An 18,577-nucleotide genomic window follows, 5' to 3' on the forward strand; every position below is an offset into this window, starting at 1 on the left:
TTGCCTCTGAAATCAGTTCCATTGTTCACCCTTTTTCCTGTTTTTTCAATTCTGAGTCATTCAGAGTAGGGCATTTTTTACAATCCCATCTATGTCAGCCTCTCTCTCTCTCTCTGTCTCTGTCTCTGTCTCTGTCTCTGTCTCTCTGTCTCTCTGTCTCTGCCTATTTCTCTCTCTGTCTCTCTCTCACTCTCTCTCTCCTGCTCTCTCTGTCTCTCTCCTTCTCTCTCTCTCTCTCTCTCTCTCTCTCTCTCTCTCTCTCTCTCTCTCTCTCTCTCTCTCTCTCTCTCTCTCTCTCTCTCTCTCTCTCTCTCTCTCTCTCTTCTCAGTTGTTCTCCTCTTTTCATCTGCACTTATCTGTAAGTGGAAGCCATGTTGTTCCCAGTGTGCTGAACAGAGCAGGTGTCTTTTAACCCTAAATACATCGAACAATCAGGCTTTGTAGTTCTTGTTGCATCTGGGGAAATACATTGTTGTTGTTTTTTAAAGAAATGGTGGACACACGGCATCCCACTTATAACTTGTTGGGTTAATTGACTTGGTATTGTGAATTTGTTACGTGAGCGACCCTACCTTCATCCAAGTGTGGATTGGTAACATTTCATACATTAGTTGAAGGAGGAAGTATTGCAGAATCCGACCTGGAAGGATGGAACAGAAAACATACTGTTGATATCCATCAGCCAGGGAGGATAGGGATCTCCTTTTTAATCTACAGAGGCTCGTATAAATTCACTATACTTTATATACTATAATATACTATTCTATACTATACTATGCTAAACTAACCCTCACATTCAATGATGTCTTATCTTGGTTAACACTAAAGCCATTAAAATTAGACACAAGGTTTTGGTCTGCATAACAAAACAAAGCCACCCCCAAGCCCCCAACCTACAGACACACAAATCCAGGCTCACACAGACAACAAACAAAGCCACACATCCCTCTAGTGATTAGAGACTTATGAGGTGAGAGGAAAAGACAGTTTTACACATTTCAAAGAAAAATCAGTTGAGACAACTTTCTAGGAATGAAAACATAAGCGCCCCTCCTTTCCTTTCCTCTCCTAATCTGTCCTCTCACCTCTCATCCTCTCCTCCTCCCCTCCTCTCAGCCCGCTCACACCCAAAACCTGTTGAGTCTGCGTAAGTCACTGCAATTGTGTGAACGTAGGATAAATTACATTGGGTTTGTGACCACAAACATTTATCTCCTCTCCGCTCTCCTTTCCCTCCTCCACTCATTTCCTCTTCTCTGATCTCACCTGGCCGATTGATTCTGAACTCACCTGGGAACCACTGACTGGTCTACGAAGACAATCAGTTCGACAGCAGCCAAGCAGAGCCCACTTTGGTTCCAGGCAAACAAACGGGAACCAATTGGACTGCTGGGGCCTCTTGTGTGTGTGCACAGTCCTGCTGGAGCCCCCCTGCTGGCTGTCAGACCACCTTTGTCCCAATTATTGAAAGTGTCAAGGCTCTCAGTAGCCCCCCCCCCCACACACACACACCCACATCCTTCCTCCTTTCTATCTTTCTTTCCTTCTTTCGACTGCGACTGTTGTCAGCCAGGGTTGACCTTTAGCTGTATACAATTAAGGGACTTGTGGTTGGCTCTTGTTTAGAGTTTGTAGCTCTGGACAAGAACAGTGTGTGCTCATGGCTTCCAGAGGGTGTCTATTCCCCTCATGTCCGATTGATGACTGTCGACTTTATAAACAACCTGAAACTGACCTTACACTGTAGTGTCCACTTGCAACAGCCATAAACATCTACAGTGCAAAATAGTATTGCTTTTTGCAATAGTCGTTAATTCAGACATAGAGACAGGACTAAGATGAACCTCAACCTTCAACTGGAATGTCCTCCCACTGGAGTTGAACAAAACAGAAGGACACATGAACTGAAATGAATTAATCTTTCTTTTGGTTACATATTAAAACACAGAGTTTGCATTGTGTGATTGTTTCCAGACTAGTTTGACAATTTGCCTGCAGAGAAAGGAGAACATTCAGAAGGGTCTTCGTGTGGAGAATAAAGGGCATCATACATTTATATTCTGAACTCTCAAATGACCTTCAGTCAATATGCATTATACCAGTAAGTACCAAACCAAGCTCCGTCGTACATATTCCCCATCATTTATCAACGTGGTATTTGTTCAAATGTTTTTGATCATATAATTTCCCCACTCTGACCCTACTGCGCCACTATTGGTTGCTTGGAAAATGAGATCATTAATTAGTGTTCAAACCGCTTTCTGTTGTGCAGCTGCCCAGCATGTTCGGAGACCTGCGTTCCACCTTCATCGCCCTGATGATTGGCTCCTACGCCTCCTCCGCTGTCACCTTCCCCGGCATCAAGGTGACTCCTCTCTGTCTGTCTGTCTGTATCTTTGCTTCACTCGGGTTGTCAGTCACATGTCACTCACGTCCTGCCAGCCTCCAGGCTGGTGCCTCTAACTGTACGTTCACACCTAAAGCTGTAAAAGATTCAAAATCGCTGAATAGCTCAAAACGCAACGCTGTCCAAAATATTTACAGCTCATATCGCTCTTGCGATTTAGTTTTTCCGTTTAAAGGAGCCGCGCTTTTTGTCTGCACACTTGTAGTTGAGGCAAGTGCTGCTGCTGATGCCGAGCCACAAAAACACAAGATATTCAAAAGTTTGATCAATAGAAAAAGAATAATAAGTATAAATACATGAAACACTGAATAACTAATTAATGGAGCGATTGCTTATATGCTAGATTATAGCTTAGTTGATCGCTATCGTGTGTGTGTGTGTGTGTGTGTGTGTGTGTGTGTGTGTGTGTGTGTGTGTGTGTGTGTGTGTGTGTGTGTGTGTGTGTGTGTGTGTGTGTGTGTGTGTGTGTGTGTGTGTGTAGTATTGTTTGTCCACTCAACGGGAGCATTTGTGGCAGGCAGACACACGGCAAACTGACAAATCAGAAATAGATTTTTGTGCGGTATCTCCCTGCTTCTGTAATGCGCGCACATCTCCACCCACCGCTCGTCTGCTGGTTTCCACCAGCATTCCACTGTGAGACCATCCCTGTTGCATAATGCGGATTGCGTATGCCCTCATACATTGTTGAAATCATATGCTGGATGCTTTATTCTTTCAATGTGTTTTTTAGTTAATGATCGGGATATAATAAGACGTTGGCTATGCGATCGCGGACAAATACGATGCCCTGCAATATTTTATTATTTTACTATTCTCTCACGCAACATGATGAAGGAACAAATGTGTGGTAGGAACTAGGAACTAAAGTTCTCAAGTATGTTTACTGGGACCCACGCCTGCGACGGACATCTACATTCCAATTGGCTGGTGGTCATTTACAGCCGAAACGTTACTAGCTCATTTGCATAGAGTTGAGCTGTTTTCAACTCTCATTTACAGCTTTAAAGCTATCGCTCAAGCATTTTATCGCTCCTATCGCTTTATCGATCATGTCTAATAGAAAGTGAATGGGCGTTTATCGCTCAAAATGCTTCACATCTTTTTGGTGTGAATGCACATTAACTCCTGTGTCAGGCTGAAGGGACCCTACTGATCCTATATTGACTCTATTTATCCTCTAAAGACTCTATTGATCCTCTAATCACTCTGTCTCTCTGTGCGCTACAGGTGATCTACGACCTGGGGGCCACCTTCATCACCATCCTGCTGGTGTGGGCGTGCTGCGCCGGGCTGGTCTTCCTCAACTGCCTCCTGAACTGGCCCCTGGAGCCCTTCCCCGGCCCCGAGGACATGGACTACACGTGAGACACACACAAACACGCACGCACACTAAAATACACACACACGTACACACACTTACACACACACACACACACACACACACACACACACACACACACACACACACACACACACACACACGCATGCACATACACAGTAACATGAATACACACATTCTCACACACATTTATGCACACATGCACACACACACACGCACGCGCACACATATGAGCACACATGCATATGCACACATACAGACTAACATGCACACACACAGATACTCACACACACTCAAACACATATAGACACACACGCACACATGTTATGAGCGACATGAGACTGAGAGAGAGAGTGAGAGAGATCTTTCTAAACTAGGATTTAGTCGTAATCCAGAATGGAAACCAAAATTATGACGTAACTTCAGCAGGAATGCTCAGACACAGGGTCTTCACACACACACACACACACGCACACACACACACACACACACACACACGCACACACACACACACACACACACACACACACACACACACACACACACACACACACACACACACACACACACGTACCCCATGGCAGCCTTAAGGACAGGACAGACGGTGAAAGAGAAGATCAGCTGGGATTGGCTGTTATTCATGTTGAGCTCTGGTTCTTCCCCTCTATCCCTCAGGTTTAACCTCCGACCCCCACCCCTGATCACAGTTCTCTTTCCGCTCTCCCTGGCTCACTGGCTCTGTTCATGTAAAGCCATTACCAAACAAACTAGCATTGACATATAAAGCCACAAAAACAACATTATCTCCCACTGTGAGATAAGGTATACTGTGTTCTTTGCTATGAGCACATCCCTCGTGCTGTTCCATAATCTAAAACCCAAGAATATCCATTCATGGACCAATTATTGGATGGTTTAAAAACAGAAAAAGAGAAACTTGACCTCTGACCTTTGACCTTCTGCTTCAGGGTGAAGATCAAGTTCAGCTGGCTGGGCTTTGACCACAAGATCACGGGCAAGCAGTTCTACCGTCAGGTGACCACGGTGGGCCGGCGCCTGAGTGTGGGCAACTCCATGAAGCAGCACCACCACAGTGGTCAGCAGCCCCGGGACCTGGGCTCGCAGGAGGCCAGCAAACTCTGCCTCTCCACTGTCGACCTGGAGGTCAAGGGCCAGGCTAAGGAGGAGAGTAAGTCTTCAACACATCCAGAGCCATGGATTGGATGTGTTCACGTTGGTTTTGAGCCATCAGGCTCAGTACTGAAACCTGTCCAGAGCTGGCTGAATGATCCCTTCCACCTATGATCAGAGTTCGTATGTTCTTGTCATGCAGCAAGGGAAGCATTTGTTGCTGTTTACTACGGTTGTCATTTAGCTTTTGAATTCAGATACCGTATTTTCATAGAAACTAAAGCCGGGGCTTTTATCACGATTTCATGAACTAATCTGGCGCTGTACCCGATTTCTGCAGCTTTTAATGTAAAGATTTAACAGAAAAGCATATGTGCCATTTTCAGTGATTTGTGTTTGAGTGATAAAACATGAAGTAACGATGCCGTCATGATGTTAAGCCCCTATAACTTATTTACAAGAGAGTTTGGATTTAAAAGAAAACCTTGTGAACAATAAACATTGGCATCAGTGGCAAGTGGCAAGACACGGCTTATGCTACAGAGTGGCATATGTATGGACATTTTAAACATTCAACCCAATTCTACCAATCCTGCTTCTGATAGAAAATGCAGCACAGGCATTATAGAGCAGCAAGGGGTTAGGGCATCTCTCTCAATGATTCCTCAGTAGCTTTTGGTTGATTCTGTTGGGGTTGCGGTCAGTCCGGGTTAGGGTGTCATCGCCAGCTCCACCTTTGGCAGTGTCTCTGGACATCATTAGACACCAACAAGCCAAGTAATGCCCCTGTTGATAATTCCCCTTTATTCCAGTTCCCACTGATGCTGCAGTCCTCCACCCCCGGGCCTCCACCCCAGGCCTCCACCCCCGGGCCTCCACCCCCAGGCTCCACACACACACACACACACACACACACACACACACACACACACACACACACACACACACACACACACACACACACACACACACACACACACACACACACACACACACAACACACACACACACACACACACACACACACACACACGCACACAGGCATCATGAATTGTGCTTTGAAGACTGTAATGGAGTTCCCCTTTTGGGTATTTTCTTTGTGATACTGAAACACCTGAAAGCTCAGGTGTTGTGTGTGCATAAATCCCCTCCCCAGTTGAACACAGATGCCTTTTAAAGATGCATTAATTATTCAACACATCCAGTCAATTACAAAACCAAATTCTTTGTGGTGGTAGTTTGGCCGAGGCGTCCCTGTGGCCTGTGTCACAAGGTGTGTAGATGGTGGAAGGTTGCTGAGGGGGTGCGTCTGAAATCCTGTTGGCATAGCTACGGTGTACCGCTTTGGAATGCAAAATAAGTCCCAGTGTGCTGGGTAAGCCACGAGGAGATCGGACACTGTGGACGTCCTTCCCCCCCAACCGCGGTGTCTTCGACCGGTGCCACCGGCCCACATGTTTACCAAACGTTAAATCAAGATGCCATTTATATCCCAAAGGCAGATTAATGATCAACCTGGTGACCCCTGGGGCTACACACTGTGGGGCCCGTTACCATGCCACACACACGGGGACCGGGAATCCTCCTCACCTGCGATGGCTCCCTGAGCCGGACTTTCCATCATATAAACGCTGCTTTGGAAAAGCGAGCAGAAAAAAAAGATATGAATAATGTGCTATTATGAAGAGGTGAACACGGTTTTGAATCCAATAGCCACATGTGTTCCCAGGGAAGGGGCTGTCATTGAAGTGACTGGTGGAAGGGGAAACCAAAAACACTACATTTCAGTCAATGAAAATAAAATCCAAAATGTAAATCTTCATTAATTTTTTCATTCATAGACATCTTTATCTAAAGTTCTGCAGCTTGTTCGAAAAATACTTCCTCTTCCTCCCCTCTCCCCCAGCTCAGTCCTTCATGAAGAGTGTGTTGAGCCCAATCTTCATGCTCAGCCTCATCACCATGTGTGTGACACAGCTCCGTCTCATCTTCTACATGGGAGCGATGAACACCATCCTAGAGTCCCTCACCGAAGGAGACCTCAGCACAGGTGTGTGTATACATGTTTACTTGTGTGTGTGTGCTTGACCTTGGTGTGTGTGTGTGTGCACATGTTTGTATTTGTGTGTGTATGTTGGTGTGTGCGGGTGTGTGTGCATGCGTCTGAGCCCAAAAGGAACCTGAGGGGTTCTAAAGGCAATGCCGGGTTTATTTTGCATAGCCTCGCTACTTTCAGTTTGAGTTCTCTTCCATTAACGTGACTTAAGGGAATCTCCACTAAGTTACCATGGCAATTTATCTGACCAAACTGGCCTGGTCGGTGGCAGGCTAACTGTCAGGCTTACTTGAGCGGTGTTTCAGAGAAGTCCATCTGTCGGAAACAAGTGTACCATCAGAAGGATCCGGCAAGCCTAGTGCAAGATTTTGTCAAGTGAAAGACCACAATTCGTCTAATTTACATATATGAAGTACAAACAGTCTATATTTTCGTCTAAGATATTGTCTAAGATTAAATGATTGCAAATAAAATAATGCATGTTATTGTGGATATTTTCTCAACACATTTTCATACAAATGTATGTATTCTACCGCATTTCGGGAACCATCAGTTGGGTGAGTGGTCTAGCGCTGGCGCTGTTGTGCGGGAGGCCCGAGTTCGCGTCCAGAGAATGTCATAGAATTCTTGGCATGGGCTTATTTTTGTAATTCCCTTCATGTCAGAGAAAGCAGGCCTAACAATTTACTTTTTCTATAATAAGTATTCAATTTCCCCAGAACCCAACTATAACTTGCAAAAACCTATGGTAAAGTTAATGTTACTTAATGTCACAATGACAAAGACACTGCTGCATGGGAAATTGTCAGCCAAATAAATAAAAAAATAAATTCCATTCAGGTGAGTTTATTAATGGGTGAATTGAATGTATGAATGTATTGGTAGGATGGGCCTTCCAAGAGGACTAGGATATATAAGCAGCACCACTTATGTTCCTGTTACAGCAAACAAACATCTGCAAGACTGGCATGCCCTATTATAGACGAAGAGCCAATTGATGTGGGTGCTCAGCTGTTAAGGCAAGCAGCAGAGAGCACTTCTGTTGAGATAAATATACTATGGTTAGTCAATTTAGGAAAAAGAAAATCTGGCTGCATTAACTAGGCCTATCTCTTCAAAGAAATGGAAAATTAATGGCATGAAAAGTTCTTTGATTTCTCCAGTAATCCTTCCTAAATTACTAATTGCGTGGGGATTACACTAACAATTAATTAAACAATTAAAATATGTTACACTTAATACTACTTACGCATTCAACAGATCAGGGATTTTTTTGCCAGGCGGCCTCCCTTTTTTTATTAATGGTTATGGTGTTCCCTGTATGCTTATACTCCTTTACAATAAGCTTCTGTTCGCCGCTGGAAAAGATCCCGCTCGGTCCTTTTCGGACATTTGATCCATGTTTCGACATTCTCAGTTCTGGGCTGAGTGAGTGGGGCGTAGGGCACGATAACGTTAGCCTGGTTTGAACGAACCTGAACAAGGCGCGGCTGAATTGTGTTGATGTGGAAGTTGGCGTTAGTTCTATCTGGGCTTAATCAACTAAGCACCGCCTTCGTTAGTGTCTTTGATGAAATGCCCCTCTGGGCTACTTTGCTCTTCCACAAGAAGCAAAAAAAAGAAAGAAGTAAAACAACATTCAATGATCTACAGTTCTCTAGACTTTCTAGATTAGCTCTCTAGTTCTTTAGATTATTTAGACAACGGGTCTCTAGATTATTGTATTTTGTTTTCTTTGTGGTGATGATAACTGATTTCTTGGACTGGCGGTGTCACATTAAAATTGTACTGGGGGCGAAAATTGTACCGGCCTACGTCATCAGTTGTTGACAAATTGACAACTGATTACGTAAGGGTTGTCCGTTGCCGGGCAGGTTTCAAAAAACATTCGGCTCATGTTTCCAAAGACGAAATAACATAATACAGATAACGGATCGCTAGATAACACTTGTTTTTACTTTATATTTGTATTGTATTGAATTGTTTAATCGAATTTAGCTAGTAAACTGAGTGTTTAAAGCAGGTTTCAAAAACCATTCGTGCTCATGTTGCCGAACACCAAATAACATAATACAGATAATTGATCGCTAGATAACACTTGATTTTAATGCGTTTAAATGCGTTTAAACAATTAAATAAAGTTAGCAACGCTAATAACTCAATGAAGGAGTGTGAATGAATGACCGTAGATGTTCGTAAATGCGATTAAACAATTAAATACAATACAACGATACCAATAAATGTTATTGGTAAAATAAGTGTTCTGTCTTGTCATGTTCAATGAAGGAGTGCAATGAACGAGCATGAAAGTTCGCGAATGTTCAAGAACCTTCCTACGTCAATCGCCCGTTGCCAGGCAACAGACGATCACGTCGTCTGTTGCCAGGCAGGTTTGGAATTTGTCAACAACTGATGACGTAGGCCGGTACAATTTTCGCCCCTGGTACAATTTTAACGTGACACCGGCCCTCTTTCTGCTTAGTCAGGCTGCTTTGCTATTGCCAACTGTAAACACCTCCCTGCTCTGTCCCTCCCCTCAATGCTCTGGCTCTCCCTCTTCCTCCCTCCCTCGCCCTTCTCTCTTTTTCTCTCTGCTGTTTCATGCTGGCTTCCTGCTGCAGTTAAAAGGATGGAAGTGGGTAAGAGCCTGCCAGGAACATTTCACTTACATTAATATTGGTTACCCTAGCCTGACTATGGTCCCCCAGTGGCTAGAAATGACATTAGGTGGCAAACGAGCACTAGGTATCCTGCTCCGCCTATGAAAAATGAAAATTCAGATGCTCCGATTTCGAATTTGGCCCCATATGTCGTTATACACACACTGTAACGCAAGTGTTGTACACTTCTTTGTTATTTGGATAACCGTTCTGCTGTTGGTGCTATGGCGCATAACAAGCAACATAAGGTAAGGTTTGCGTAAAGCTCCCATTGGTGAAAAGAATAGACTGCCTCGGGTTCTCTGACGTCTCTGGTACTTCCATAACGAGACTTGTAGTTGGGGTTATCTCGGCCATGGTTGAGAAGGAATTTGGGGAAAGGAACTTTGGTTTTGACTCCCTGAAGTCCAGATTGAACCACCGACATGGAGGAGAAAGGGATTGTTGCCCGCGATTGTTGCCCGCGATTGTCTTCCACCTAACCCCTGCTGCCGTGATAATATATATTATATTATATAGATATCTATAGATTATATAAGGGCTGCTCGATGATGGGAAAAATCATAATCACGATTATTTTGGTCATTATTGAAATCACGATTATTCAAATTATTATTTTTGAGTTTGAAAACATGTAGTATTTATTCAGCATGTCTCTCCCAAAAAAAAAAAAATACACAAAATACACAAAATGGTCAAAAAGAAAATTTTCCAATCTAAAATGATCTGCAGATATGCATCCAGCTGTTCTGCCCTTTCTAAATGTTTTATAGAAAGGGCAGAACAGCTGGATGTAAAAACTAGATTATGCTATTTTTGTGATGGTTTGACGCTAAAATCAAAATCGCGTTCAAAATTCGATAAATCGCCCAGCCCCCACCTTGACCTCTCTCTAAAACGGCACGTTTTTGTGGAAAGCTCATTGTGCGACTGGCTCATAGTGGCTGTAATTCTGCACAGTACTTGACCATCTTCAAGTACTGTATTAGGGGCCCACTAACACCTATATAAAGCATCCATAAAGTAGCATGCCATGGGACCTTTAAACTATTAAAGGGGACATATTATGAAAAAAAAACTTTTCCTGTTGTTTTGGGTCTCTGGTGCTCCAACACGCAAACAAACTTTGAAAAAAGTTTGTACATGATTTTTGGAGTGAGATATGCATTTGTGTAAGTAAAAATGCGCCCCTCCTACGTAGGAAGGGGGCACAGTTGAATATTACCTCCCACTTCCCCACTCCCCTCCAATCAGAGCATGGCTACGATTTTGTGGACCATTGGACGAGCTGCTCCGGCGGGGGGAACTCGGCGGCAGCTCAGCTCCGGGAGTAAAATCCCTTTCTCTGCCGGACTGCCTCCCCCCGCCGGCGGCAGTCCGGAGGAGGAGACATGGAGGAGAAAGGGAGTGTACTCTTGGACCTGAGCTGCCAGACTACCGCCGAGTTACCCCCGCCAGATTTTTCAGCTCCTGGAGGCCATATTTCCGGAATCCACCAGTGCTCAGAGGCCAAGCCTGGTATTGCAGTCGGTTTAATGGGCTGTGGACGGGTCCCTCAAATCACGGGGCCCGTAAGTAGATATCCTCGTTCACTCCAATACAATACTAAAAAAATGTACGTTTTTTCTTTTCAAAACGCCACCTCAAGCGCTTTATTAGCCGTTATCTCGCTGGGGAAGAGGGGTGTGCAGCTGAAAGGAGTCGTAGTGAAACAAATGGCATCCGAGAGGGCCTAGTTCAGTGCTCCGTTAACGTGTCCGATTTTTGGACTGGTTCATCTGCTGCTCAATAACTCTCACGGCCCTCTGCTTGCGATCATTGTGATTCATCATGTATTGATCCATTTATTCAAAAGATCCAAAGAACAGGTGCATTACGGTATCATTTTATATTGTTGTTGGACCGGAGTGGGGGGATGGGCACGCATGCGTTCTATATTTCTGCATCCGGTATGTCATGAACTAGGGCGTGGCTCGGCTCCCATGATGCGGAAGCAAATCGCTCCTTGATGTTCCCCTGCGCCATTGTGCACTTTCAATAGGAATGAATGGGGCGCCATTTTGTAGTCCGCTGTCCTTTCTATAATATGTCCATGGACGGCAGTCCGACACCTCAGCTCCCATAGTACAATCCCTTTCTGCTCCATGTCGCAGTTCATGGACTTCAGAGTCAAGGCCAAAGTTCCTTTCCCACAATTCTTCTCAACCATGGCCGAGATATCATCTACTACGAGTTATATAGATATACCGCTCCAAGAGTCCGCAAACGGCAACAATCCCTTCTCCTCCATGCTGTGGTTCAGTCTGACAGCTGAGCTCATTGGTCAATGGGCAGCAGCTCATTTGCATTAAAACTACAGACCCCCGAAACAGCGCATTCTGAAGGGACTGAAACAGAGGGGACAACCCGGTATCACGTGATTTCGTGCTCATGCGCACAAACGTTAGTCTGTGCGCATTGTGTTCCAGATCACGATTGTCCGACTTTTTTAGTGCTGCACAGAACGAAATGTAAACCAATGCATTCTGAATGGGAGCGTTCTCCGACAATTAACGTCGTTTTTGAGGAGGTCTGCTTACAAATCAGAAATGTTGAGATATATATAACTAGATAATAATATACACAGATATATAACTAGAGGGTGCACTGTACTATATGCGCTCACCCCTTCTGAAGCTTCTCTCTCTGTCCCTCCCTTTCTCTCTTTCTCTCTCTCTTTTCGTTTTGTGGAGCACGTCAATTGTCGGAGAACGCTCCCATTCAGAATGCATTGGTTTACATTTCGTTCTGTGTAGCACTAAAAAAGTCGGACAATCGTAATCTGGGACACGATTCAATAGATTAATAACGTTTGTGCGCATGAGCACGAAATCGCATGATACCGGGTTGGGGAAATAGCGGTAGGTGATTTTTTTCCTAAATGCTATATCGGGCAAACGGCTTTAAAAACATGTTTTCTGGAACTCAAATACTATGTTTACTTGTTGTGAACACGCCATAATATGTCTCCTTTAAAGGGGACCTATTATGCTTTTTCGACTTTTATGACCTATAAACGTTGTTATAATGATTGGTAGTCATGTTTAACCATACACAAAAAACTATGTAGATTTTCGGGAAACTCTTCCTCTCATCTGGGCGCTTTCAGCATTCTCATAGATACATTTTCAACGTAACCTTCGTTCAAACCATTTAACAAATCAACACACTTCGATTACCTTTCTACTTTTTTCAGAATCACAGTTTCAGTTCCATATTGGCTTTGTTTTCAGTTGGTCTCATTGACCACACTCTCGCAGTTTGTTAGGACGAAACGTATTCTAGTTCTGTCTGGTCTATCTTATCAGTTCCTCCTTCGTCGTTAGTGCTGCCTTCTCCTGGTTCATTCCAATCAATAAATCCACTTTGAAACAAACATAAAATGTTTCAATCATGTTATTGTTGTGACCACTTTGGGCCAGTTGTGTGTTGTTCTGATGTCAACAATCTTCCCATTCTCCTTCTCCTCTCCCCATGTCTCCCTCTCTCGCTCCCTAAGTGAGTGTTTACACGTCTATCTTCGGCGTGCTCCAGCTCCTGTGTCTCATCACCTCCCCTGTCATCGGCTACATGATGGACTGGAGGCTTAAAGACTGTGAGGATGAGAGCGATGCCAAGGCAAAGAGGTGAGCACACACACACACAAAAGCTTATTTGAAACTAACGTAAACAGCTGCAAATACATCCTTGCACATAAACACAACACACAGGCACATTGATGACATTTGTGTCTGTGTGCAGAGAGCCTGGGCAGGACCGGCGTCCTGATAAGCAGATTCAGAAGATCACCAACGCAACGCGAGCGTTCATCTTCACCAACCTGCTGCTGGTGGCCTTCGGCTTCACCTGTATCGTCCCAAATCTGCCCCTACAGGTACTCATACAACGCAACACACACACACATATACACACATCTACTCATAGACGTATATAGAAACACACACAAACCTGAACACAGGCTGGATGGATGGATTGATTAAAGCATTATGTAGGAGGCACATTTTACCAGAATGGGTCCCAGAGTTGTATTGAGGTCCTGAGCCTCTTGTCAGGGTCAGCACTGCAGAGAGAGAGAGAGAGAGAGAGAGAGAGAGAGAGAGATATGGAAAGAGAGAGAGATATGGAAAGAGAGAGAGAGAGAGAGAGAGAGAGTTTTTTTGAGTTTTAAAACCGCTTATTTATTTACATATTTTTACAAAAACAAAAACACAGACACACACAACACACAATAAAATAAAAAAAGAAAAACAAAAAGAAAAAAGAAAAAAACAGAAGAGAGAAAAACCAAAAATTAAAAACAAACTAAAGCAACAGATCTGTAAAGGTAATGCCTGGGTCTTTTAAAGAGAAAAGGATGCCTTCACTGTCCCAAACACCTTTAAACGTATCCACATCCTCCATCTTTGCTTAATAATTATATTCAAACCGTATACGGGCTCTAACAAGACACTTGAAAATTGACACACAATCACGTCTCTGGCCTCCATCTATCGTTTCCCTCCTGCTTAAAGAGAGAGAGAGAGAGAGAGAGAAGAGAGAGAAGAGAGAGACAGAGACAGAGACAGAGACACAGAGAACTATCTTGAAGGGAGTGAAAAATAAAACATCATGTTCAGCCCTGAGAGACACATTACAATGCAGCTGATGCTCTTTGGAAGCACTTCATTGCCACCTGGTGGCCTTGCTTGCTACTATGTGTACTTTATTACATTTCTTATATTACATTTCTTAACCCACATTTTGGCCTTCTGATCTCCAGATTTTGTCTTTTATTTTGCACACCGTCGTTAGAGGTTTCATACACTCTGCAGTCGGGGGCCTCTATGCAGCTGTGTAAGTTTCCAGAAGATGTCCTCTTTCAGAGCATTTCTTACAAAACAATATTCCCTGGAAGGTATCATATTGTATTTCTTATTGTTGTGTGTTGTTTGTCCCTGGCAGCTACCCGTCTTCCCAGTTTGGCAGTCTGACGGGCATGCAGTCTCTGATCAGTGCTCTGTTCGCCCTGCTGCAGCAGCCTCTGTTCATGGCCATGGTGGGCCCCCTGGAGGGAGACCCCCTCTGGGTACGCAAGGCGTTCACTAGTGTTCCACTGATAGATGCTTTGTGCTTTGAGTATTCCTCTATTCACACACCATATGAGCCGCTGTATACCACAAGCTCCTAACCCTTTCTCCTCTGAACCATAGTGTCATTCAGGTGTATCTGAAAAACACTCAGAGGGAACAACGATTGCATTTGCTGTTTGTCAAACGCAACACAACCCTCTCTGTATCAGGGTGTGTCCTCTGCCCCCCCAGGTCAATGTGGGGTTGCTGGGCCTGAGCCTGCTGGGGTTCTGCCTGCCCCTCTACCTGCTGTGCCACAGCCGCCACCTGACACGGCTCAGGGAGGAGCACGACGACGACCCCAAGGTCTACGCCCACATCAGCAACGGCGATGGCGGCGATGCCGATGGCATTAAGCCTGAGGTCTTTGTCTAGTAATCTCTCGCCCTCTAAGGTCGGAGAGAAGCCCTGTGGAGTTCGACAGGGCGTTTCCAGGATAAAAAAAATGAATTGAAGCAGTTCTGCTGAATGGATGAGAGCAGAAGAGAGGGGATGGGAGAGAGTACTACTCTCCATTTTGTGTTCGTATGCTCGTTCCTCTCGGCCTCTTTTTCCTTGTATTGTCTGTGTATTCAGCCCCACTAGTCTCTTCCGAGTCCCTAAAACACACACACACAACACTCACTTGCACCTCACGTGTACACAAAAACATACACACACACTGGTCAGTAACACCACTCTACAGTGACACGAGAAGTTTGGCCCTCTGCTGTCTGCACTGACTTGACACACACACACACATACACACACACGAAGACGGACACACATTAAAGGCACAAACGCACATCCGTTGAAGAAAACAGCAGGATGTTTTAGACATGGAGAGATGTACCATCCTAAAGTTGCCAGCACATGCAATGGGGGTAATGTATCTACCACTCACCAAACTTGGGCATTTGTTTTGAAGGAGAGAGAATATATAATAAGATAAACTGCTCACCAAAACATCCCATCCCTTCTCCCCCAGTGAGGTCCATCGATAACCACTGTTGAACAGCAGATATAAGGATAGTAAGGATATAATTACAATGGTGTCGGCCAGGGCCGCTGCTGGCCGTTTCGGTGCCCTACGTGAGCGGGGGGGGGGGGGAAGCCCCTTTTTATATTTTAGGTAAAAACATCTAATTTGCCAAAATTGAGTGATAGGTTATACAATTAAGAACAAACAACGGTGGGCCTCTTCATAACTAATTTACATATTTTTTTAATTCAATAATGTATTATTTTTTATTTATTTTTTTACAAACCATAATTTTTGGTGCCCCCTCAGATACTTGGTGCCCTACGCATTCTGCATACTCTGCGTATAGGGAGCGGAAGGCCTGGTGTCGGCCATTCAGTGCAGCCACACCAAAGTGTTGTCAAGCACCCCTCCCATTCTGTCTTGTGTCTTGTGCACCAAACCAAACCAAACGCAGTGTCATCCACCAAACCAAACAAGGTCCCTCCTTGTATCGTGACAGCAGTGACATCAGTGTCTGGGGATCGGATCTGTTAGTGTATTGTTTTTGTTGTTACTCTTTTTCATATAGCAGGATTATTCAATGATTTTTCTGGGATGATGGTTTACGTTACGTTTCATTACGCTATTTTTTGTTACATTGGTGTGCTAAACCTACACAGAAAAAAGGATTTGTGAGCAGCTCTGCGGGATGCGCCGGCTGGCTGGCCTTCAGACCGCACCTCCTCTTGGCTGCCGTGTTAAGAAGCTTGTTGTTGTTGATGTTATGTTGTTGAAACGCAGCTTTGATGTACTCAGGGGCTCTACTCTAACTCCTCCCCCGCCCCCAACATCCTCCTCCACCACACTGGCCACACTGATGGAGCTCGACCAGCCAATGGGACTTTAATTGTCCCCGTGATAGCAGTATGAAAAACAATCTGTTTTCAAGGCTGCTGTTCACTCTCATGTTGTGCTTTGTTTTCGGCTTTTCCTATATAATAATATAATAATACCAGCAATAAGGTGCCACTGCACCTACTACCTACCGTCTATCATGATATGTATATAATACAGTTCACACAGGGAAGACATGAGGCCATGCAGTTCAAACAGTAGACAGTCAGGCTCCAACCATGTCTCAGAGTCAGTGTTGGGTTCTGATTGTCAGGTGCTCACGTTTCACGGGGCTAGGCTACTTAAACCAGACTAGTCTGCAGTTCACAAATACTTCTTTATTTTTTCAATTAACTGCCACCATCATTTCAGAGATGGATGTTGAATATCGAGGCTAATGCAGAAGAGGACATTTCTTTGTTGATTTTGAGTGGCAGTAGGAGTAGTACACGAGAGAAGAGAATCAGGGAGATGGGGTCGTTCTTCTTGTTTTATGTTTCTTTAACTGCTACACACATATCCTTGTTTCCCTATAGCAATAATAGTATCCATGGTCACCTGTCCTGGTTATTTAATTTTTTCCATAACTAAACTGGTACATGATGGTAATCTTTAAGTCTGAGAAGGTGCTAGTTGAAGCACCAGATTAAGCTACCAGCTATATCTGAGGGCCAGAGTACTGAACTGTTAAGTGAACATGAAAGAAAGGCCACAGTAGATCTGCAACTTAAAGTCGTGTAATGTCACTTCCATTGAGCTATCAACTGGTTCATTGGTTTGGCTGCTCCTCAATAGAAGACTAGACTGAAACTGCTGGAATAAGGTTTTAACACTGCTAGAAGCTGCTTGAAGTCAAAGCAGGGTCGCTAAGGCGCACATCAACAGTGTGGTACAAGCGGTCTGCTTCTCCAGCAGGTTGTGCATCATTGCGCGGGAGCCTTGTGATTGGTGGCTGAGGTCCAGAACAGGTTTTGTTGGCTTTTCCTTCCATCTATGATTTTCCAATGTTGTCGCTGGTATTACTGTGTTTTTAGATCATGTTGGCTGAGGGGGACTACCAAAGACCCTCACCTTTCAGAGCCCCTCTCATTCTGACAGTTAAAGGACACAAGCCCCGCCCTCTGGCTCCAGCCATCCCAACCAGGAATGTGCTGGGCCGTCACTATGGTAGCAGCCTGCTGTAGTTGAAATACACATGCCCCCTTGCAATGATACACACACTCACCAATACATAGGGGGGTGGGGGTAATGATCTGCACACAACGGACCTTAGCCACCACCCCTTGGAGAATGGAAGTTACCTGCTGTGTGCTACCTCACACTGCAATGGACGTGATCTTGTTGTGCATGGTGCCTATGCACCATGTATCCTGCTACAGTCCCAGATATGTTTTCTTAACTTCTTTGAAATGTGCACCATTACAAAAAGAACATAAAGAATGCAAATGTTTATTTTTATATACATAGAAAATAACTGATTAACAAATGGACTGCACCTTTTTATATTAAAGAAAACTAGTGGAAGAGGCTTGTCTCTCTGTCAAAGAAAACACACCTTCAGTCTCCTTGCAAATGAATAACTGTAGATTCTAGGACCTATTCATCATGACATAGAAGTAGTTCGCATGCGTTTATTCATCTTTTAAGGAGCCAGGAGAGGCTATTTTCGTGAGTAGTATGTTACGGTCTTGTGAAGAGACATATGGTTCTCTGGGCTGCTCCTAAATAGCAGGAGATGGAGGAAAAATAGATTTTCTAACTATATTCCAGCACTATGAATGTGATATATTGACGGATATACAGCTTCCTCACTTACCTGGCAATTCATCCCCAATCGCCTCTATGTGCCCCCAAACCGAGGCTACCCAAACCAGTTGTGTGAAGGCTGTTGCATCTCTGAAGATTAACTCATAAGACACACTAGATACATATTGTTGGAGTTTGCTGCGACCTGAAGGTTGAAACACATCAAACATGGTAAATGTAAATTATAAGG

At 44.3% G+C, this 18,577-nt stretch overlaps 1 protein-coding gene across 1 annotated transcript in view; it reads left to right on the forward strand.

Annotated features, from left to right (window-relative positions):
• LOC115561790 (large neutral amino acids transporter small subunit 4-like) overlaps nucleotides 1-15,862 on the forward strand; it is a 30,887-nt gene extending 15,025 nt beyond the window's left edge. The window contains 9 exon segments of the mRNA XM_030382025.1: nucleotides 2,274-2,366; nucleotides 3,639-3,772; nucleotides 4,719-4,939; nucleotides 6,788-6,931; nucleotides 13,136-13,262; nucleotides 13,378-13,510; nucleotides 14,396-14,469; nucleotides 14,578-14,701; nucleotides 14,937-15,862. Coding sequence (XP_030237885.1) covers nucleotides 2,274-2,366; nucleotides 3,639-3,772; nucleotides 4,719-4,939; nucleotides 6,788-6,931; nucleotides 13,136-13,262; nucleotides 13,378-13,510; nucleotides 14,396-14,469; nucleotides 14,578-14,701; nucleotides 14,937-15,119 — 1,233 coding nt within the window. The 3' untranslated portion in view covers nucleotides 15,120-15,862.
• Nucleotides 15,863-18,577: the final 2,715 nt, after the last annotated feature.

This window comes from Gadus morhua, chromosome 16 (genome assembly GCF_902167405.1).
Source record: "Gadus morhua chromosome 16, gadMor3.0, whole genome shotgun sequence".
Taxonomy (NCBI): domain Eukaryota; kingdom Metazoa; phylum Chordata; class Actinopteri; order Gadiformes; family Gadidae; genus Gadus; species Gadus morhua.